At 34.4% G+C, this 23,844-nt stretch overlaps 1 protein-coding gene across 1 annotated transcript; it reads left to right on the forward strand.

Annotated features, from left to right (window-relative positions):
- Positions 1–13,052: 13,052 nt before the first annotated feature.
- LOC121330526 (regulator of G-protein signaling 1-like) lies at positions 13,053–16,930 on the forward strand. The gene is made up of 5 exons (XM_041277105.1): positions 13,053–13,286; positions 14,141–14,212; positions 14,818–14,876; positions 15,168–15,334; positions 16,001–16,930. The coding sequence occupies exons 1-5, from the start codon at positions 13,198–13,200 to the stop codon at positions 16,187–16,189; spliced, it is 576 nt and encodes a 191-aa protein (XP_041133039.1). The 5' UTR covers positions 13,053–13,197; the 3' UTR covers positions 16,190–16,930.
- The last annotated feature ends 6,914 nt before the right edge of the window (positions 16,931–23,844 follow it).

The raw sequence follows: 23,844 nt of genomic DNA on the forward strand, positions 1-23,844 counted from the left end.
AAGCTCGTTTGTGTGTCCTCAAAAAATATATTGGCACTATTTATTTGCTGATGATTCCCTGCCTTTATACCTCGTGGTTTGGAGAACTATTGCAATATAATTAGCAATATAACTGTAGATAAAGCCTTAGCTGGAGTGCGATAAAATGTCTTTCCTTTTGACCCTGGGTACTATATATGACCTGTTGTAGATTAAAACTATAAAAAGAAAGAAATAAAAAGGATTCAAAGCTCTAATATAACTTCCAAAATTACGAACATAGTATTTTACTTTGAAAACACCTCTGCCGCCAAGATACTATTGAATCATAAGTTACTTCAATGACTTGTATGTACTTCTCCTATAATACTGTGACTTCTGTTTTGAGGAACATAGAGAGCTTCTCTGGTTTCAAGAGCAATACCGCATCCCAGGCAAAACTATTGAATACAAAAGTATGCTTTCTTGTTCTATAATGTGGTGGGACCATTTCATGTAAAATTCCATTGGAACAATGACCAATTACATCCATTAAATAGATACATGTCAAATTTGAATTGCAGTACACGTATATGTATTTCTAAGTTAAACATTTCAGATACATTTTGTTTTTGCAATTTGCAGACAAGCCACTGGAGGGCAACCCTGTACTATAAAACTGTTTAATGATGCTGACAATTCTTCAGAAATGAAATTAATCCATTCACAATATTAAATATTTAATTTCTCAAGGCCTAATATAGTTTGTCATTAGTGTACAATTGTACTGTAGTTTTGATTATGTATTGTGATAGCTTTGATACCTGCTTTTAGCAGTAACCTGACCAACTTATCCTCAAGAATGTACTCTTCCCCATCCCAGCTTAATGACAGGATTGTTTTAAAACAAGCTATAATACTTACAGAAATACCCTTAAATATTCCAGTCCTGCTGGAATTATTTTGGATCAATTGTTTCAGTTTTACCCATTATACAATACAATTTGCAATTTCCAGTTTGAATGCTGTCTCACCATTACATCCCTCTTAGCAATTAAGAGGACAGAAGTTCATTTCACCTGACAAACCAAATACATAACTAATAGATTTTACCTAGCTTTAACCAGCTTACCCCCCCCCCCCCCGCCAACCAGTAAGAGTCATTGAAACTCAATGAAGTTGGGAAAAGGCAGTTGAGTAGTCAAGCAGATAGTGATCACACAACCAATGAGAAACGCGGCAAAGCACACTTTTATCACACAAAAACCGAAATAAAAGTTCAGTCAAAAAAACAAAGTGGCCTTATAGGCCAAGAAAGCAGCCCCTACAGTACATTTGTGGGTTTTAAATAGCCAACAACTGTCTGACACGTCTGTGCTGGGTTCCAGCCTCCACTGTTCTTTCGAACAAAGGCTGATTGCAACTTTACAACTGCTTTACCAGATGGATATGCTTAACTAACTTATCAGCTAATTAGCTATCTAATTAGCTCAGGGAGCTTATCAAGTTGGTGAGATCAAGAAATCCCCAGCAGGAATAGTCATAGAAAAACATGATAGCCTGCAAAATATACAGTATTTACAGTGCTTTGGGGCTGGCTTCAAACTAGAGAGAGGGTTCTTCCACCTTGCAACAGAGGTGAACAATGCTCAGTCAATGTTGCCACATCAAAGCTTACATTTAAGATAAAAAATGTACAGGTTCTACACTTTTATTATCTTTTCCAGGGCATTAGAGGTCACAATTCTTATCCTAATATTAAGCGATCATGAAGCAGACATGATCTCGGTTTATAAGACACTCATATAGCTTTTGGCTATTTATGATTTATTGTATTAAACATATTTTTCATTATATATCATGTAGTGCCCAATCACATGTCCTTATTATGATGTCAGGAAGCAGACATCATAATAAGGAAGTGAAGTTAAACCTCAGTCTAAGGAATATGTATAATATTACACAAAAAAGGAGCTCAAAAAATGTATCCTGCATGCCATTTACCCAGAATCCTGGTTACCATGGGACTATGTACTTGCAGCCAGCATTATAGTCCTGAGCCAAAGGAAATCATTCCCAAAAGTAACCTCTTGCAATGTATTGCTCAATGTGTATTATTATGCCAAATCTCACATAGCATTAACTGTTAAATCTTATATCAAATCTCATATAGCATTATATGACCTTCCTCTGAAACAACATGGCCAGCAACACCAACAACAAAAAACAACAACAACAAAAAAAAAAAAAAAAAAAACACAACCAGCTCCATCTGGTTTATTGTCAGCCATTGCTGGAATTTCTAACAGGGAAATATCATTCCCATCACATGGAATGAAACTGTGCTTTTCTTAGTGTTGTCCATTGACCGGTCTCACTTCTCTTTCCTCTTTTTCAGTGAGAATGCTAGTTGCTAGATGAGCACAGAGCATACAGTTTAGTGTTATTTTCTCATGTCGGCTTCTATGGACAGGTCATCAACAGATCTGCAGTGACTCAATTATACCCAGCTATAGATTATGCAATAGTTGTTACAAAAACTTATCTGAGCTCAAAAGTGAATATCTTGGGAATCACTTGCCATTACAATAGTTTCTGTGGCTATTTTGTATCATATATTTTCATCACATTGTACAGTAGCAGCTGTGCATAGATAACAAAATGCAGTACTGCCTTTGCATAAGCTGACATTTTGTCACCCAGTGATATTGTTAAGAGAAATTGGCTAAGCCATACAATTTGGGAACACCTCAGTATTTGTTTGTTGGTTCTGCATGCTATACAGATTAAAAAAAAAAAAAAAAACACACAGTAGACCTCATTAAAAATACATTTTGTTTTCAAAATAAATGATTTATGTGCTTGCAATGTACCCTGTGATTGTGCAAATGGTTGCCTGGGTAACGAGTCAGTATGGAGTGATCTACTACTATATATAATACTACCCAATTACCCAATTTTTCTCTCAATTGTATTATTTTAGGCTCAGCTTTTCGCTACCACCTCCATGCTGACTTGGGAGCAGCAATGACAAATACACACTGTCCTCCGGAACATGTGTCGTCAGCTGTCCACTTTTTAACCCCAACCCTGCAGGCCCACCATGCAGTCGCCTCAGATCCTTGGAGAACAACACAGTGGGCAGGTTACAGATAAGCCTGCAGGCGTCCAGCCAGACTACAGGTGTCGCTGGTGCACGGTGAGCCGAGGACACCATGGCCGATTTAAGCCGACCTGGATGACGCGGAATAGCCTGGACTTGAAACAGCGACCTATAGGCAATAGGGCACATCCTGCTCTCCATGTGGAGCGCTTTTACAGGATGCGTCACTCGGGAGCCCAGTTTAAGTTAAGTTAAGTCAAACATGAAGTGTTTTCTTCAGTGCAAATTATGCACCACTTTTCTAAATGGAATAAACATTAAAAATCATAATACATGCTCATGATGGTCCTAAGTACATTGATCTTTGCACTTGAGAAAAGTATTTTGCTATGTATTTTGTTAGTTTTGCTTTTAATAAGCGCTACCCTAAAAGAGAAACAAAGCTGGTTTAAAACAGAACTAAATGTTCCATTTGAAAAATATGGTCTTACTCAATCATACGACAAACACAAACAGTTTTATTGAATATAAGGGCCTATCTGCTTTAAACAGCTTTAATACAGTAAATAATAACATTAATGTACAACACTGAAATACATTTTTCATTAACTTTCTACATGCAGTGAACTTGTGGACTTTACCACCAAGTACCATATATGTTCTGAAAGTTCAGCTGCTCTGCTTCACTGTTTCTAAAGAGCACCAGCTGTCCCCCCATGTACATAGGGGCAGATGTGCTTATCTAGCGGGAACATCCCCACTGTACAAATATGAGGGGCTTACCCAGGGAGCTGTCTGTGGCGCAGAATGTGAACCAGTGACCATACAATCCTCCAGCGAGAATCTTAACCAATGTAAGAATCACAAAACCTGCTTCAACGAGCAACGTCGGTGGCCTTGTAACTGTTCACCATCACCCGCCGGTGTTGATTATCTAAACAGAGGATACAGGGTCCCAGGACTACTGATGTTAATTACCTTTCTGGGTTATATATATATATATATATATATATATATATATATATATATATATATATATATATATATATATATATTGATCCATACTAGGTACGAATACTAGGTACGAATAGGACATATTTGACAACTACAGTTATAAGACCTTACACTTAGGATCTCCGGAAACTTGTGAACATTTCCATTAACAAAATGTACAATGTGGTTAATGACTTGTGGGGACAAGTTGCTAAAAGTCATTGCCACACATGTTAAGGTGAGAAGTTTAAATCTGAAAAAGAAGAAATGGAGAAAGGGTGGAAGATATCACTAGTGTATCGATTTCCTTTGTTTTAACTTCATCAGGAAGCAACTTGTTTTGACCTAAATTGCAGTTGTTTTTAATTAAAAATTAAAGTGGTCAACTGCTTAGCAAATAAGCATGATTGCAAATGATTGCATTTTGTGTTTTTGTAGTTTGTAGGGGCACCATAGTTCAGCTCAATCTCAATAGCACACATGCCTGATGGATTTAAATATAGATGAGTGCCCTCATCTTACATTGTATCCCCCTCCTCTTCAACTCAGTTAGTAAATGAAAAATCTCTATGTAAATCCAAAATAGAAATTATAGTAGCATTCTCCTGTCTATCTTCCAAAAGCACGACAATACCATGCAGGAACATTAGTAGAATTTGAAATTGAAATGTCTGAAAAACATGAGGAAATGAGCAAATGCAACTGAGAGTTTGTGAGAAGCAAGGCAGTAAAGGGATCTAACAAAGTCAATGGGTATTACATATTTACTAACAGCACAGCACATTAGTAAGAACACCACTTATTTCCAAAAGTTAAAGAATTGTGTCAAGTCAAAGATTCTGTCTAGACAGCAATACCAATTGCCAAAAAATAAAGTATCCCAACCCTTTGAGACAGCTTGATCAAAGCAGTCATCATCTTTTTGACCACAAGTTTAAAACTTTGGAATTGTCTGTGTTAGATACCTACAGTGTCTTCCTGTATCACGAATCATGTGAATCGGGCAGAATGAATGGTTGACATTTTATTGTTGATCTTATTTCTGGACAAAAAATGTAGAAGGTTATGACAGTGTATCAAATATATTTCCCACTGATAATAATTGCGGTAGATGCTCTCTAATCTGAAAAAATAGCACATTAACGCAAAATACAAAACAATTAAAAATAAAAATCTGCAAAAATGTATTTATTACGCTATTGCTACGGACTTCATTTACAGGAAACAAATATTTGTGTGTGTTTATTTCAATTGCTATTAGAGTCAAAGGTAATCACACCTTCTGTGGATGGATATTTTTTATTGATTTAGTTTTTGTATTTGTTCTTCTGGGGTTCTAATGCATGAATCATGTTATATAATGTATGTTAAAACTGGCTTACAAAATTAGAAGTAGGATTCAATATGATCCCATTTGTGGTTACCATTCGTGCATGGTGTCTCAAATAACAAAAGAAACTCAACATCCAGTGCTTATTATTAGATAATAATAGTTTGGCTCATCGTATACACAGACCTCACAACTTCCCTTTTAAGGTGAAGACTGTTCTGTTTTTAGTTACCCTTTGGCTGATTGGAGGTATGCATGTTTTTACAAAATCAATACAAAGACATAGCTCTTCAGACCGAACTCATTCAGACATTTTTAATAAAGTTATATCAACCTATGCATGAAAAATGATATGCATAGTACAGGTAATTACAAATGTTAATGTGCCCTTGTTCATTCTTTCAACATTGTAACACAATTAGGAACACAACTGTAAAGAATAAAATGTAGAAGTGAAACTAACCAACGGCTGTCATCATACTTTATCTGTTGGGAAGGCAGCTTAATTGCAAAGCCGCTCGAGTGTTTGTGGTAAGATATGATCCGTTTTTGTTGTGATGAAACTGAAATGTTTCCATAGCAACATAAACTTGTCATCCTGTGGGTGGACAGTGAAGTTATATATATTTTTAACTGTTTAGGAAAAAGCAGTTCTCTTAGGTGCTGCCTAACAAACCCCACATATTGAAGTGTCCATTTAAAACTATACATGCAGGATTGATGTCTGTATATACACGGATATAAAATACCTCTGATATTGGTTAATAAGTGTGGTGTGGTATAGCCAACAATGTTAAGGCTGGTCTGCCCCTTGAATTGGTACCTAGACTCAGAACTGCAGTTTAAGTGCTTTTTTGCACACTTTATATTAACCAAAAGCTTGTACGCCCAAGCTTCAGCTATGTGCAATCCTTCTCTTACTCTCTCTCTCTCTGTGCTCGGGTTAAGCAATCACCTTCACTGAACTACACCCTTCCTCCAAACAGAGGATGTTGCTTTCTTTTTATACATGTGGCCATATCGAATTATCTAATCTGAGAATGGCCACATTCTACACATGGAATTGATGAGGAAATCATATATATATATATATATATATATATATATATATATATATATATATATATATATATATATATATATATATATATATATATATTAATTTAAATATAAAAAGTCTTATATTGTTAGCATAAACTAAAGAAGTTTTTTCAACATTATCTCAGTACCTAGTTATGTGTCCCATTGTGTTGATGCAAAAAAAAAAAAACTGTAGTTCCATCAGACTCTGAACAAAATATAGATTTCATTACGTTATTTAAAGATTTTTTTTTTCTAAATCTCTTTTGACAAATTATATAATGTAAATAAGCAAGACTGAATAAAGCCCACTATTTTTATTTTGTCCTTTCCTGCAATGTCTTCTTTTTTTATCAACAGTTTGAAGTGTTTATCATAACTTTAACTGCATACAGACTATCCCTTCAAATAATTTTAATAAACTGGATTCTAACAATTTGTGTGTTTTGTTGTTTGTACTCGCACAATTCAACATATGGATACAAGATATCCAGATTATTAAGTTTTCATACTTTCTTAGTCAGAACAGTATTGCTCTTGAGGACCATAGTATACCAGTTGTGTTTCTAGGAACATCTAACTCATCAAAGAATGTGTTTAAAAGAAGAGAAAGGCTTTATATTTTCCAATCCTGAGCTGTGAGTGTCAGGGTATACTATCCCAGATGTATTTGACTCATTTGGTGTCAGACTATTGTAAGAGGTGATATCTTAGCAAGGTTTGTAATTGATTTGATATCTACGTTTGCTGAAAGCATTTACATTCTGAGCTTCCCACCACGTTATTGCATTGAAAATTGCACCATAAATAAGGTATTTGCTTCAAGTTGGTTTAGGTCACACATTTCCACCCGCTCAGCATATCAATCACATTACAGCATATCTTTAGCGGTATCATTAGTTTTCAGAGCTAGACTTTTGCGATACTATTTTGTAGATTCTTTGATCACATTATGTTAAGTAAAATATTTAAATTATGTTCATATATATATATATATATATATATATATATATATATATATATATATATATATATATATATATGTCTCAATCCTAAAACTGTAGGTGATGCAAAACTTTTGGCCACAGCTGTAGGTTGTTATATTATTACTTCAACCAGGAAATATATTGTCATTTTGCATGAGATAAATGTTTTTATTAATAGACTTGTTTTAAGGGTATTTTCAGAGATGTTTTTGTTTTGCTTTCTTTAAAAGGATCATACTGCTATTGGCATGCAGTCTCATTAGGACGGCTATTTATATCCAAAAATGAATGATCGCTATCATGAGGTATTAATTGAATACTAGAAAACCCGCTTGACCTGTTATGCATATTTCTATGCATTAGTAAGAGATTAAAGAAAAACATTTCCATTACCAATTGTTGTAATATTTATGATAATATCACATTTGGTACACCTAATGCTAATTACAATCTGTACAATTTAAAATGATGAATATAATATATTTTAGTCCAGCCAAGATGTTGAAATGTATTATTATTAGATGTGATAAATGATAGACATGTAGAGAAGCTACATGATCTCATATGCATGTGTTTTAGTCTTGTAAGGCAACTGGACAAATGTCTTAAATCATGCTACACATTAGAATAAATAAATCCCCATCCTTAGGATAACTAGGTAAACATCTAATCTGAATATATCAAAATGTGAAGCAAAAGTCTTGTTAACCTGCCTTTTAATTGCAAAAAACAACATTATTTTAATGAAATGAAAAGCCATTCTTTCAGTAGCATGGTGGAAAAATGTTTATGGTACCATAAATTTAGGGTATTTATTAACTTCTTATGCTGTTTTAAGAGGGACTGCTGTTTTAGAAAGTATTTCCTACATGGGCTAAAGCTAATGAAATGTACTTCCATTTCCTAGAGTATGTAGGTCCCCCATGCAATTTTAACAGAAGCTAGAGAAATCATCTATCTTGAATTAAAAAAAAAAAACAAGCAAACAAACAAACAAAAAAACGAACATATATAGTGCTTTATTACTGTGTACTTGACTACATGCTCCAGTTTGCATGATGTACTTTGATGTGTGCTGTTACTACATGCACTTCCTAGTTTGTCCTCACTCCTTCCCCGTCACTAACTAGACAGCTGCTTTTCTGACCTAATTATGATCTGATGGGACCCTGAAGACACGGCTCAGGTGAAATGACCTAGGGGATTCAAACTTGACAGACACGAGAGTCATGCATGCCAAGCGGGAGCTGTATTTAATTTAGCATGCTTCACAAAGAAAATACATGTGAAGTATTACATGTGCTTTCTTCAAAATTGCATAATGAAACCCTTCCGACCAGGAAGTGCAGCAATTAAAAAAATGTCTTGGGGTCTTTCTCATACTTTTAAACTCTTTTTATGGGTTGCCTTTGTTATGATGTAATTAATGCTTTGTGATTAGTAAAATTGGGTGGCAGCTCAGCAGATAAGAGTGGAATGCATACAAATATTTTTATGGATGGAAAGTAATAATCATTCATTCATACCATTCTGATTCAGCAGGGAGTCTCCCTAATCAGACAACTGACTACCAAATGTGACATAAAGCAAGCTTTGCTTAACCCTGAGGTGAAGATAGATAAATTAGACAGAACTGTCAATAACATACCTCAGTCCAGTTATGCAAGCAAGGTATAAAACAAGTGTACCCACCAACTGTCTTTGTTTATACTATTTGTTTTTGTATTTCTTATTTTGGTTATTTTTTTAATTACAAACAATTAATTTAAGTGACACTTTTATTTGTTTTACTGTTCATTCTGTTACGGCTTTTATTTTCATGTTAGTAAGCTAGTTGTTAACAGTTAAACTAAATAAACACCCTTTAGTCTAAAGAATGACCAAATAAAGTTGTTGATATACGTAAGGCACTAATTGATTATATTATATGTTATTTTTATATTTGTAGAAATAGCACCAATTTTGGGTACAATTGGCAATGTGTTTTTCCTCCCTTAACATTTACTATAAATACAATTAGAATACTATAGTTGTTATAGCTACTGCTATGGTCATGTTTGCAAGTTTGCATGTTTGCCCAAGGAGTTTAGGGGAAGTTCAGAAAAGCAGTATCACAAAACTTAGCACAATTGGCACCTGTCAGCAGCTGTCCAATCAGTGCCTCATCCTGCATCTTTCAATGCATTACATGTATAATAGGCACATGGGCTTACAGTCGGTGTATGGTCGTATATTTAAATATATGCTGGTTTCTGTAAATAATGTAGTTTATCCTTTGGTTTCATACAATAGCATACACACCTGTGCCAGTATTAGTGCCCTCATAACAAAAAATAAATGATACTACAAGTGCGGTCTAATATGTATATGCTGTAAGTATGACTATTGAATAACGTGATAATCTATGATATTAAAATTGACAAAAGACCATATTGAAGTTTGGTAGGTGAATTTCTAATAGATGTGAACTGTTTTATGTAACAGTCCTACATACAAGCATATAACTATGTACATACATAATATGCATACATCACATTTATCTACTTGGACGTTTATTTGGTTACAAAATCAAGCACCAAAGCTTTCTTTAGCAACTGTTTTTACAAAGGTTCCTATCAGAAAATCAGTAGAAGAAGAATGGCTTTATTTGTTGGTGTTAGGGCCTACACTGTACCAGGTGTTTAACCCTCAGTTTGAAAAGTGTCTGTAAAGTTCAAACTGCTCTTTCCTTCACTTTAGTTAGAAGGTGGCACAACTGAATTTCTGTTTTTCTTCCATTGCAGCATATCCAAAACCACAGAGCATGCAGTTATTTATCTCTGAAGTCTGTGTGTGTGTGTGTGTGTGTGTGTGTGTGTGTGTGTGTGTGTGTGTGTGTGTGTGTGTGTGTGTGTGTGGTGTGTATATATATATATATATATATATATATATATATATATATATAGATAGATAGATAGATAGATAGATAGATAGATAGATAGATAGATATAAAGTTTTATAAAAGGTCACTTTTTAATTGAATGCTAGTGAAAGGTAAATTACAATGGCACTGGCAAGCCACAGCAGGCAGTCAAGACCATTTGACCTTCCCACAAATCCATATCAATGTGTCTTGTTAATCCTCTCCCTACCATTCAGTCCTGAGATGAGAATGACAAATTGTGTGGTGTTTTTGTTGACTTCTCTTCATTGGCTTGGTTTACATGCACTTGCGACTCTACAGTCATGACTGTGTGACGTTGTCACGCGAATACATCGTGAAACAGCAAAAGTACGTCCTTTTAGTAGCGCAACTTTAAAGACAGGGTCAACCGCTTTCTTTAAAATAATATATGGTAGCAAAAATAAAACTATTGACCAAATGTTTCAGTTCTGTTAAAGGAAGAAAAACAATGAATAATCCAAAAGTACTAGTCTCAGATCAAATCCAAAAACAAAAGGCGTTCGAAGAAAAGAACAGAATGGCCATTAAAAAAACTACAAAAAACAGAAAACAGTTAAGAGAAAAACAACGCAAAAAGGTTTGATCTCATCCAGCAGTTTGTAATAGATTTCTTCAAGAAGATGTTAGCTAACACTCTGCTGTAGACGTCTGTTAACCAAAACTAAGTTTTAAACAATTCTTTGAAACAATTGGTGCTTCACACACCAAGTCCAGGAGTACCAAATTTTGAGTCACAAGAGAGCTCACTGGAGTATCACAACACAAGAAAGTACAAACTTTGCCTAAAATGTCATTCTGTGTTTAATTTATTAAATTACTTTTAAAATGGCATGCAATAATTAATATTGTAACATCTAGGGTGGGTGGTTAAATAGTTATGTGAGTGATGGAAGTGAAAGTGGACAAGTGCAGGGAGTCTATTGCGCTGTAGGGGAGTGATTGAATGGTCTGAGTGCAGAATGAGTGCTGTACATGAACTGGAGGTGTCATACTGGCAGGTGTCTAATTTATAAGCTTCTGGGCAATTCTGACAGGCTTAATCAGCCTTAAATGCTTTGTGAGCTGACTATATGTCTAAATTACTGTAAATTACTTTTTTTTACCATATATAGAACAGGTGTCAAACCTGCTGAGTTTTAATGTGCGAGTGCATGTAGCATACCAAACAAATATCTGCATTGTAACCTTCAATGCAGCTCCTCAAGAAGCCTTTGCGGTTTCCATCCTCCCCTCAGAAAGCACCTAAAAACTCTTCTTCAGCCTTGCTTGATAAGATCTGATTTGAATTTTGTTGCCGGTCACATGAAATATACACTACAAGAGACATACCCATGCGGTGGAAAGTTTGAAAAGTTACAGATCTGACTAGTGCAACACCTAAGTAAAGCCCCATCTCTACACTCAGGGGACGTGAGTTCAACCACAGCCATAGCATAGAGTAAAAAAGAAAATACTGTATGTTGTTAACACAATATACACAAATTCTGTTTAGCAGGTGGTGTTCATGATATACTTTCATACTGAGTATGTGCACTAGAGCAAAGCATAAAGTATGACTGTATTGGGGGTCCCCGAGTGGTTCACCTAGTAAAAGTACAGCCATGTGGTGTGCAGGGTGAGTCATACAGTGCAGGTCCACATCCTTGCTGTGCAGAGTCACCGGTCTTCGCTGGGGATTCTAAAGGGAACATCGCTCTGGCGCTCTCGTGGGTTTGGGAGGCATGAACTGCCTCTCCTCATCACACTACAGCAAACTCTGCTGGCCAGATGCCCAGTGAGCTCAGAGAGGACACCTCCAAGGCTAGCCTTTGTCCTCCAGAGGCCAGTGATCACTGATATCCGCTCTTGCGTTCCTGGGTTTAGAAAAGGAAGCGGGCTTGGTCGTGGGATCAGATGACAGCAACTGAACCTTTAGATCTTCTGAGCTGTGTGGGGAATTGCTTCGATGAGGAGAAAAAAATATATAATATTGGATATTCCAAACTGGGGAGAAAATCAGGGGTATAATAAAAAGCAAAAAGAAGCAAAAACATTTAAAATAAAGTATGAATCTATTTAATATTTGTTTTAAAAAGTTACTCACCTGCCAGTTTCAAAAATAATCAATTTGCACAATTTCCCAAATTAATGCTGGGAAGCAGAATTTAGGACTGCAACGACCGAAATGTAATATGCTATATCTGCTTTATATATTATAATATACTATATCTAACTTTGTTCCTTGGTTTAACTTTTCTAATACCAGGATTGCCATTTCAGCCCTCATTGTCCAGATTCATAGGAAAATTCATCAAAACAATTTTAAGCAGAACTTTTATCCATCAATTGGGAAGTCATATGGTAGTGTGTTTTAAGAAATGAAAGCAGAGGAAAAGCAAAATTTTATTGAAAAATTAATCTGTATTTTAAAGACTGCATTTTTCAAAAATGGAAATAATGGCCCTTTTACCAGTTAAATGATATTACATGTTCTCAAGAGATGTCTGTAATAAAAAAAAAAAAAAAGTTTTTTCTTAATAATTTCTCTGAGCTGTGTATATTTAAAATTCAAATTCAAAACTGCCAACTTGTTTACAGTTTTCTGCCTTGTCTCCGTGCGACAGACTGCGTTCCTCTAACGTCAGCATTAAACCAAAAGGACTTCCTTTATCTTGTGGTTTATGCTGAAGTCTGAATGAACTTGCCTCTTTTCTACAGTCATACCCCAGCATATAAATATAAGGTAGTGCCCGGATGAGCACTCAAACACAAAACAACAGCAGCGTAAGGACGACCAACCCGTGAACTTATTGTACCTTCAAGGATGCCCAAAATGTATTTCTCTAAGTTTTTGTCCAGCCAGCTGAAGGATGATAACTCCAAAAACAGTGAGAAAAAGAAACCAAAAAATGTGTAAGTACTGTACTGGTATGATATTAGTACTATACTTTCAGGTTCAAGATGAAAGATTGTAACTGTGTAAATGTGTTAAAAAATGAGGCCTTGTTAAATGCAAAACAATCTCATTATTACATGTAGTAATGAAAACAAAATCAGCAGTATTTGAACAATATTTATAGCTTCCTAGGGGATGAAGCGGAATGGGGATCATAAAGGAATTGTTAATCTAAATACATTGAATCTGGTCCTTAAAGAGTGAGCTCTTAATATCTCAGAATTGAAAGTCTCTAAAATGAAAGGGACTCAAAGCCTGTCTTAATGGTGAGCTAGTCTTTACATGAAGTTGGTCATTACAAAGAGAGTTTGCTTAAAATTGGTGAGAAGGTTCACAAGGCTATATGAGCAAGCTGGTGTTTATACTGCTGGAGATGTCTCTGCATTCCTTATATACACTGGCCAAGGAGAATCACAGACTCACTTTCCCAATTAATGGACCTAAATGAACCTAATCTGAATGTGATAACGGCTGCATACTACAGACACACTTCCTTCTGCAATATGTTAGGGTTTTTACTTGAAACATGAACTAGACAATTCAAAATCGTCATAGGGTAATGCATAACAATTTACAGTATCATTGAACATTATAGAAAACAACAGTATAGGCATGTGTTTTAAAGTTTACAGTTCACCCCAACATGGTACTGTACATTATTCACATACTGTAGACATTAGGACTGGTATTAAACACAAGCCGTATTGACATTTTTAATTATTCTCTTCAAGTAAAACCAATCATTTGGAGCAAAAAGCTCCAGCAAAATACTATGCATTGTACTAAACATTTCCTCTTTCCTCTTCTGCAGCAGAAAGGATCAGAAAGGTTGTGTCGAGTCTATTGTGGTGAACTCAGATAGTCCACTTGCAAAGCCTTCCAAGTGAGTATAGCCTATTTCTTACAAACAAGTAACATCATCTTCGCTAACACAATAGCTATATAACATATGCATTCATAAAAGCCAATTAGGATATGACTCAGAATTACATCTAGGCCAGCTCACTTAAATCTTTGCTATATAAGGACAACAATTCAGTGTGATGAATGAAGTTTTTTTTTTTTCCCACTGATAGACAACAAAAAAACAGTTTCATAGAAAGGAGAGCAGTATTTACTTACTGAGTCAAACCTGTATTTTCCATCATACTATTTTTTATCAGGCAATTTGAAATGAAACAGAAATTTAAACTATTGGGCATGATATGATGTTGCATAGCCTGAGATAATTTCCCAGCACTATAAAAAAAAAAAAGGTAAATTTGTTATTTATTTTGATTTGAGTCTTTAGAGTTAACAGTAGACATTGTTTTGAGGGGTAATTTTTCTTCTGCAGTTGATTTTCATTTCCAGTAGGGGGTGCACTATAAGAGAGAAATAAGGTGTTGATGTGGGTTTCACAAGAAGTGTTTTGCTGTTGTTATGTGGATGCATGTATGACATTAAATATATACATAACTTGTAATCTGTATGTATTTTCTTTTGTAGATCCTGTACTGAAAAACAAACTCTTCCTCAGTCTTTGGAAAAACTGCTTGCAGATAAATGTAAGCAGTGGCTTGCTGTCTTTAATAATTTGTGTCCGTTACACAATTTCTGGATGGTAACATTTTACAAAAAGTAGCAGAGATAGGAATATAATTACATATGATAAAAACAAAAACAAATATGAATAATCACTGTTTTATATTGTGACTGTATTATATTCTGACAGTTGAGCATGTTAAGGAATGGGCTGATAAAAGTTAACTGATCATTCTGGGGGCTGCAGGATTTCTGGGTAGGTACATAATTGAATACCGCAATAACAAACATTAACAAAATATATGACTTTCTAGGTGGCCTTGCTGCATTCAGAGAGTTCCTACGGTCAGAGTTCAGTGAGGAGAACATTGAGTTCTGGATGGCCTGTGAGGACTACAAGAAGGACACTTCTCCAGCTAATCTGTCGTCCAAAGCTAAAGAGATTTACAACGAATTTGTTCAGTCACAGGCTCGAAAAGAGGTTAGCATGCTCATTCTAAATAGGGTCTGATTGCCCAAATTTGAGAAACACAAGGAATGCAAAGCCATATTTTGGTATAATAAAATATACCATTGAGATTGATGTATTTAAAGTGGCTTAAGTCACAACAGTGTGTTTAATGTACAACAATTCTACTTAGCAGTATACTCAATGCAGCTACTATGTAACTATTATGGAATTTCAGTGCAAATAATGCAATTTAAAAGTATTACTGAGAAATAAGTATAACGCTATACATGGACATTTTATACAGCTATCTGATCTAGACCTGATAAAATAAACTCACTCTTTAAGGGCGTAACTCTTAGCATAATTGCTGACCAATTTCTACCCATTTTTTATGAGTGATGAGGTGCTCATATTTAAAACAGAGGAAATGTGATAACCTCTGTGATTGATTTCTGGGAAATCATACACATCTCAGAAATGAATGAATGACTGAGCACTCCTAGTGTTAAGAAAAAGTTTAACATGAAACAATTTTGTAAAAAATATATACTGTATCGATTGGTAACACAACATTGTAATGACACTTGTGAACTACAATGTAACTGATCCCAATATGATCATTCCTTATCCGAGTGTCATTTATGTGAGCTAAAACAAAATCAATTAGAGGTTAAATACGAGTGTTTTTATTTGCAGATCAACATTGACCATCAAACCAGAGAGTCTATTAAAAAGGCCATTCAAGAGCCCGGTCTTTCTTGCTTTGATGAAGCCCAGAAACAAGTGTATAGTCTAATGGAAAAGGACTCCTGCACCAGGTTCCTGAAATCTGAAATATATTTAAATCATGCGAATGCCTCAAACACTTGTGATTATGATGGATGAGAAGAAACATAGAAAGGGCATGGAAATCTAGATCTAAACCTTCTGTCTTTCTCAATCACTCACACAAGAGTGGTGGCTGGCCGAGGGAAATAAATAAGAGAGCATCTTATGTAGAATGGACTGTCTCAAAGCGAGACAGAGACAACTGAAAGACTGTGCAAGATATGACTAATTCCTTACTTCTTAGTAACATTTTCTTAAGTGTGAGCAGTTGTGTGATAATGGAAAGTCTAGTACAGCTGTGTTTGTGTAGGAATGTATGAAGAGTGTTGTATTAACTTTGAAGAGACTATTCAAGGAATTAGATGTTGGAGGTTATCTGTACCAGTTATGAGAACACTGGGCTCTTGTTATGCCAAATTGCAATTTGCACCATGTTTTGTGAAACCAAAATTAAGGCACACCTTTTAATGCTTACAGGAAATAAAAACTCCCAAACGTATTGTTATTAGATAGATTTTTTTTTTTTCACAAAATTTTACCCAAAGAGTCAGTCAGTAAGAAGAGTTTGATTAATGTGAAACATGTTAAGTAATTGAAGTAAATACGCTTGCAGATTTATTTTTGTTATCAAATCAGATCCAAAATAAATATTTGCAAAAGTTATACTGATAAGTTCTGTTGCTTTTGTTGTCATAATTAATACTGGCTGATGCACAGTATTTGATGTTGCAGAACATAAGCTATGTAACTTGTTGATTTAAAAAGCTGTTCTAATTAAAATCACTTAAGTGTTATAAATCACTTGCAAGCCTGTTATCTTCAGGCATGACAGTCTGTGCGTAACATAAATTATTTCCAAAAATTAAAATGTTTTTCCCTGTTCTGGTTGATAAAGAACATAAGAAAAGTGTGAGTTAGCACACGTGTTCACTTACTAGGGAATGAATTTAAAAACACAGAATCTAGTCTTTTTTAAAATGTTGCCAGTGTTTTAGATCCTACTACTTCACCCAGTAGGCTATTCTAACGTGTAAAAAAAGTATTTCCTACCTTCTGTTCTCAACTTACTTTTACTCAGCTACCACTTATGCCCTCTTGATCTTCTCTCTGTGCTAAATTGTATTGTGATAATCAGTAGAACCGTTTATTTTAGGTTATAAAATGGGTCTTTTAAATACTCTATCCTGATTGGTCAAAACAGGTCACATAGGGGTGTGAATATTATAGAAACCAGACTCGATGAGATTTTGATGAGTCTGAATTAGAAACCAACACTTATTCAAGTGTTGAAAAAAAAGTAATACTGCTTGGCATCGAATGTACCAAAGCACAGCTTCTGGACATAGAAAAAGACAAGGAAAAAAAATACACAGATGTCCACTGCCTGGGCATTGGGTGTCCTTTTTATGCCACTGTCCGAGTATTTAAAAATGCAAACAACATCTTTGTTGCCACTGAGAACGATACCGCAAATCTTGCATGGTTACCTTCTGTCACTACTCCCGGATCACAAAGGACGATAATAATAATAATAATAATCTTCCCCAACACTGTCATCTGACACTGCCACGGGACTTGTGAGATAGATTTATTTGCAACGAAATATGATGTGCAACAAAATAAAGGTCAGCGTGATGTTGCTTGATATCGCTTGCTGCGGCTTCACCTTCTGTTCAGAATGAACATCAAAAAAAGTGCATGTAAATCTTCAAAGCTAAATTTTAAAGGCATTGTGTTCAATTAAACATCTATAAATAATACTTCTTGTTTTTAATCAGTTCAATGTTTATTAATTTTTTTTTTTTTTAATACATTTTTGGTTTTCTTTTTTTAAGTATTAAGGATGGAAGGATATTTAATAAAAATTAATGTTTTGTTAATTAAAACATGTTTTTACAATTTTTTATTATTATTATTTATTTTATTTAGTTAATTGACCCATTTTATAAATGCAACGGTGCAGTTAAAGCCACTCACCTTCGCCTCATGACTTATAGTGCACCCGGTGTGTGAATATTAGAGTATATTCCACATCCTGTCATGTCTTATTGCTTACTTATCAAGTCACTAGTCATCTCCCACCATATAGATTGATCAATAATCGTCTTCTGGAAGACTTGCCATTTTTGACACAGTGGATAGCCTTGAATCTGCTATCATCACACTTTCAAGCACATTTCAGTTTATGGTCAGCACTACTATACATATCATGATGGGGTTTATTCAGTTGATCTAAGCGGTGGTGGATTGAAATACTACAGTCATTTAAATCATGAAAAGGAGACTGATAAAAACAACTATAAAGGGTGACAGTATGTCAGTCGCAAGTGTGTTTTATGTTGTTTAAACTAATTAAAATGCCAGATTTAGTTCTAATTTCATAATTAAACACTGACATATTTAGAACTACCAGTGTTTAGATCATTTTATAAGTATGATATGCCTATTGATATGTGATGTTAAGAATGTTTTGCTTTTACAGTTTTTATTTACAAGAATCCACTGTAGTTCAGTGTGCAAAAACTGAAACTATAACACTGAGCATGCCTAATGCTCAATTAAACTTTTGCTACGTGGTCTAAATCAAAGAGTTATATACAGTAGTTATAATATGTAATTTATATCCATACACATCCTGTACACAAGTAAGGTTCTGTATATTTCAAAGATAACTAATGGATCGCAATCCCTCATTCTTCTCAAACTAATTTTGACAAAACAGCTTTCACATACACTATAAAACCCATTTGGTTGTTGGGGCAATGCCATGTATTTATGGACAAGTGTATCAAAGACTGCATTTTTGAAAGAGTATACTACATGTATTTTTGTTAAGATCACATGCCTGCCTGATTCAACATAATCACTTATCAGTCTGTTAATAGCTCTAAGAAACAGACACACCATGGATCACCTAAAGTTTGTGGTTTTAGAAAAAATGTAATTAGATAATGTGCAGTATAGAAGAATAGCTAACCTTTACCTGGCATATAATACAAAAATACATAGTATTACAAACAAAAAGTTTACACGGCACCTTTTCACACAGAATACGATGCACAGTCAGGCTCTTCACAGAGTAGCAGCCCAGAATTAACCAACTCTGGGGTTTATAGGGTACAGCCCAGAGAAATAGGCAGCTGGCTCTGATAATAATAACTGCCAAAACAATAAGACAATTACCAATTAATAATTAAACAAATAACACATATATATACTGTATTGTATTGTTAACTCTCCTTCCTTCCAAATGTTGTTTGTCTTTAACAATGTTGAACATTTAACTGGTTAATAAAACTATTAACTGTCTATTGAAAGTAAAATACTACAGCACGTATTTAGTTTATTTTTAGAATACAATCTGTTGCCACATTCTTGTTTTGTTTAGTTTTGAAAAATATTTATTTTTGTCACACTAGTCAGACATCGCCAGAGGGGAGACTTAATGATTGAGTAAGCTGCTGGGTTGCATTTTTTCTTTGCATTTGGATAGATTTTCCATAACTGAACATGCATTTCAGCCTCATAAATCAATATAACTGCTCTAAAATCATGGTCTGACTTTTAAATGATGCAAAGCATTGGCTTATTATATTTGTTTATACATTAGGATAGGAGAGATCTTTTCAAGTCCAGTATGTCAAGTATAATGCTGATGACTCAAGTCCCCTGAAAAAAACATAGAATAGCCTAGCCCAGGACATGCTGGACAAAATCCAACAGATTGACACTGGGTGCTCCTATAAAAGACCATAGAATGAAAGGCCAGCATATTAGAATTGTCTATGGAAACTGGAAACTTTAAAAGGAGTAAAATTGAAACAGAAAATTGTAGTACATATGTGTGTCTTTCAAGCTGATCAGGTGAACTCTGATTGAAACCAGACCACAAAAGAGGTTTATATTGTGTTTGGAGGTGTTGGTATCCCAAAGTAATAGTTATTAAGTTAACATAGCATTAACACTCACTAGTATGTGCTTCCTTTTTAAACTGGGGTCTTGCAATTTGAAATAGTATATTTCATGAACTCAGCTACCATAAAGTTCTCTTCTCATAATTTAAACCTTTACAGAAAGTGTTAAATATCTTGTAACGCGATGCCTGTGTTCTCCGCCCAATGCCTCAGTGCCAAAACCCTAACCTTTAAAAATCCACTTCCCTTAATTTCAATGTACTGGTCTTACTTTGCCACTGTAACCTTTGAACCGATAAAGTTGTTGCTTATTGCTTTTTAGCAGATCTTTTTTTTTCCACACTAAGAAATGCACAATTACATTTTCTAGTTGATCTCCCTAAAAGATACAAAAACATACAAGTAAAAAGAAATGAAGTTCATGAAATCCTTACAGTTTTTGCAACATCAAAACAGGAAAAAAATAATTACAACATAATAAAGTTGTATTCAGAAAGACAACCTGACATTGAAAAATAACCATAGTATAATTTTTATACTATACTGATATTTTCATTGTCTATACATTTTTGCCTTATCTTTTTAGGTATGGTATATGCAGCCAAGACCAACCAGTCGCATAAAAAATAAAAACAGTTCATTATAATTTAAAAGTACATTTCTGTGCTCGGATAACCAATCGGGGTGTAACCAAAGTTTACGGCTGTAATACACATCTACATACGTACACCAAAACATTTAGTGATTTAAGTGAGAGATAATAATGTCACAACAAGTTGGCTATGAAACAAAAGGAAACAAGATAAAAAATAGAAATGTAGTTTAATCAGTATTGTTAACTTTTTGCACATTCCTTAAAGCATGATTTTTCTTTTTTTTTTTTAAGATACCGGTAGGACAGTTTGCAAATTATAATCTTATCACTTTGTGACAAAATTTCCTTTTGGAGATTGTGTATAAAAAGACTGTATTCCCTTAAGGTAATATGCATAGAGGAACACATATGCCTTTAAAATCTGACTAAATTCTTGTTCCAGGTACTTCTAAAATCCTGTTTTCTTGTAACATGAAATAGGGGTATATTCAATCAATAAATACAGCACACATTTACACAACTTCCAAACACATCAGTGCATTACTTCGAGTGCCAAAGCAATGTAAAGCTATACAATGAAAACAAATCAGCCCTTTGAAAAGGTTTATTTAATGTCACTATAGAACAGGGAAATATTGTGGATGTTGTATTTCCTGGTTTTTTTTTTTTTTATTTCTAATCCACTTGCTGTTGTGATACTGGTTAAAACCAGTAAGGTCATGGTTTAAAAACCAAATTGTGCATAAAGTCTCTTGCTCTCATTTGACTTTAGTGTTTGTGGTCTTAGGACTGCTTTGAATGTTCAGAGACTCTCTTGTTTCTAACCATATTTGCATTTTTCAGTTAACGTGTTCCTTTTTAGTGAGGTTGCACTGTGAAACTGACACACCCTTTAAAAACGACACGTGTCATGTGATATTCAACTCAGAGACAAATTATAAGGAGAACTTGTGATTTCTTCCCATTTCTTGTTGCAAATCTACAGTTCCATTGTACTTTGGACATTTTATATATTTAAATATATATTTTACATATATTCCCAACATATTTCAAAGTATATAAAATCAGTATATATTTCATAATGTACATGGGGATATATTTTTAAATATATGGCAATGTATGTCTAAAATATATGTAACTATATACATTTAAATATTTTAACAATGTATTTCAATATGTTTTTGCGGCCATTTTTTTCTATTTCAATATACAGTTGTAGTCAAAAGTTTACATACCCCAATGGAAATGTATAATTTTAAGAAAGTTCTCAAAAACAAAGCATTTTAGGAAAAATCTTTTGTAGCAAAAGTTTTGCTTTTGTGGATGAGGGAAAAAAAAGTTACAAGAAATACATGTCTACAGTTATTTATTTCAGCAATTTTTTGGCAAAACTGCTAATTCAAAATACTCATACCCTTTGATGATATGATAGTATTGTCTACAAGGTGCTAGAAATTTCAATATGATAATGCAGAACCTACTTCCAGAAAAGACCAGAAAATGCTGGATTTTAGGTAAACATTCTTATAGAGTATAAAATGGTTAGGCATAGGATGATTGCTGTCATTACCAATAAGTCAATATGGGAAAAAGTAAAGAGCTATCTGAAGACCTTAGGCATAAAATGATTTATTGTCATAAAGCTGGAGAAGGATACAAGAAAATTTCCAAGCATTTGAGTATCCCAATTTCAACTATTGTTTCTACTATCAAGAAGTACAAAACTCCTTTTCACCAAGAACAAGTAGAAAAATTGTGAGAAAGGTTAATAACAATCCAAGATTGACTGCTGAAGATATTCAAAGTGAACTGACTGCAAGTGGGACTGGGGTTTCCATTTCAACCATAGGTCGATTATTGCATGGTGAAGGTCTCAATGGTTGCAGGCCAAGGAAAAAGCCACTCTTAGGAAAATGTGACAAGGACAATCACTTAAACTTTGCAAAACAGCATTTGAATGAGTTCTGGTCAAAGGTTTTGTGGAGTGATTAAACAAAAAGCAAGCTATTTGGTCACGCTGATAGTCGTTGCATTTGGAGAAAGTCTAGTGAGGCGTACAAAGAAAAGAGCACTATACCTACTGTCAAGGTGGTAATATCCTTCTATGGGGCTGTTTTTCCTCTAATGGCACAGGAAATTTAGTTCCAATACATGGTGAAATGGATTCCATAGCATACCAACAGATATTGACCAATCGTCTGAAAACCTCCACTACAAAACTTTTTTAAAAAAGCAACTGAACATTCCAACATGACAACAATCCAAAGCACATATCAAAACCTACTTCAGAATGGTTAAAGAAGAATTAAATCAAGGTTCTGGATTGGCCTAGTCAAAGTCCTGATCTAAATCCGATTGAGAATCTTTCGTATGAGTTGAAGGAGGCTCTGCACAAGAGAACTCCTCGGAATTTGAATGAATGGGAACAGTTTGGCATTAAAGAATGGTCATAAATAACTAAAGAATCATGCCAAAAGCTCATTGGCAAATATCCCAATCATTTAAAAGAGGATATTATTGCTAAAGGTGCTTCAACTAGCTATTCATTTCATGTTCCTTGTCAGGGTATGAATACTTTTGAATTAGCATTTTTTGAGTTTTGCTATAAAAAAAAATGCTGAAATAATTAATTGTAGACATCTATTTCTTTGGACTTATTTTCCTCATCCACAAAAGCAGAACTTTTTCTACAAAAGATATTTTCTAGAATTATTTGTTTTAGAGAAAATTATAGAAATTATAGATTTCCATTGGGGTATGTAAACTTATGACTACAACTGTATGTTATAAAATATGTTTATGAAATAAATTTATTGTATTTTTTTTTTCGTCCGGGGCTTCCATTCCATACATAACCAAACCTTATGAAAGCGTGGTCAAGCTCTATAAATGACTACTACCTGTACTAAATAAGTCCAAATATGTAACATCATAGTTACTTTTTACCCTGGAAGAAATTCCACCATTTCCAGCACCTGGTTTAGCCTGTCTGAGCAGGTACTTTGGTTTTCAGCTTGCCAAGAGACTTAATGCTGGCTGAAGAACTGGTTAAAAGAAAAGAAAAGAAAGAAGAAAACAGCCAGTTTAAAATATTTTTCCTGTATGCTGTATTTCTAAAGCAAATCAATTGTTTCCTACACTTTAAAAAAAATCGAATTGCTGTAAACCTATTTTTATATACCTGATGGGTACTGAAATTAGAA

Source organism: Polyodon spathula, chromosome 18, assembly GCF_017654505.1.
Source record: "Polyodon spathula isolate WHYD16114869_AA chromosome 18, ASM1765450v1, whole genome shotgun sequence".
NCBI lineage: Eukaryota > Metazoa > Chordata > Actinopteri > Acipenseriformes > Polyodontidae > Polyodon > Polyodon spathula.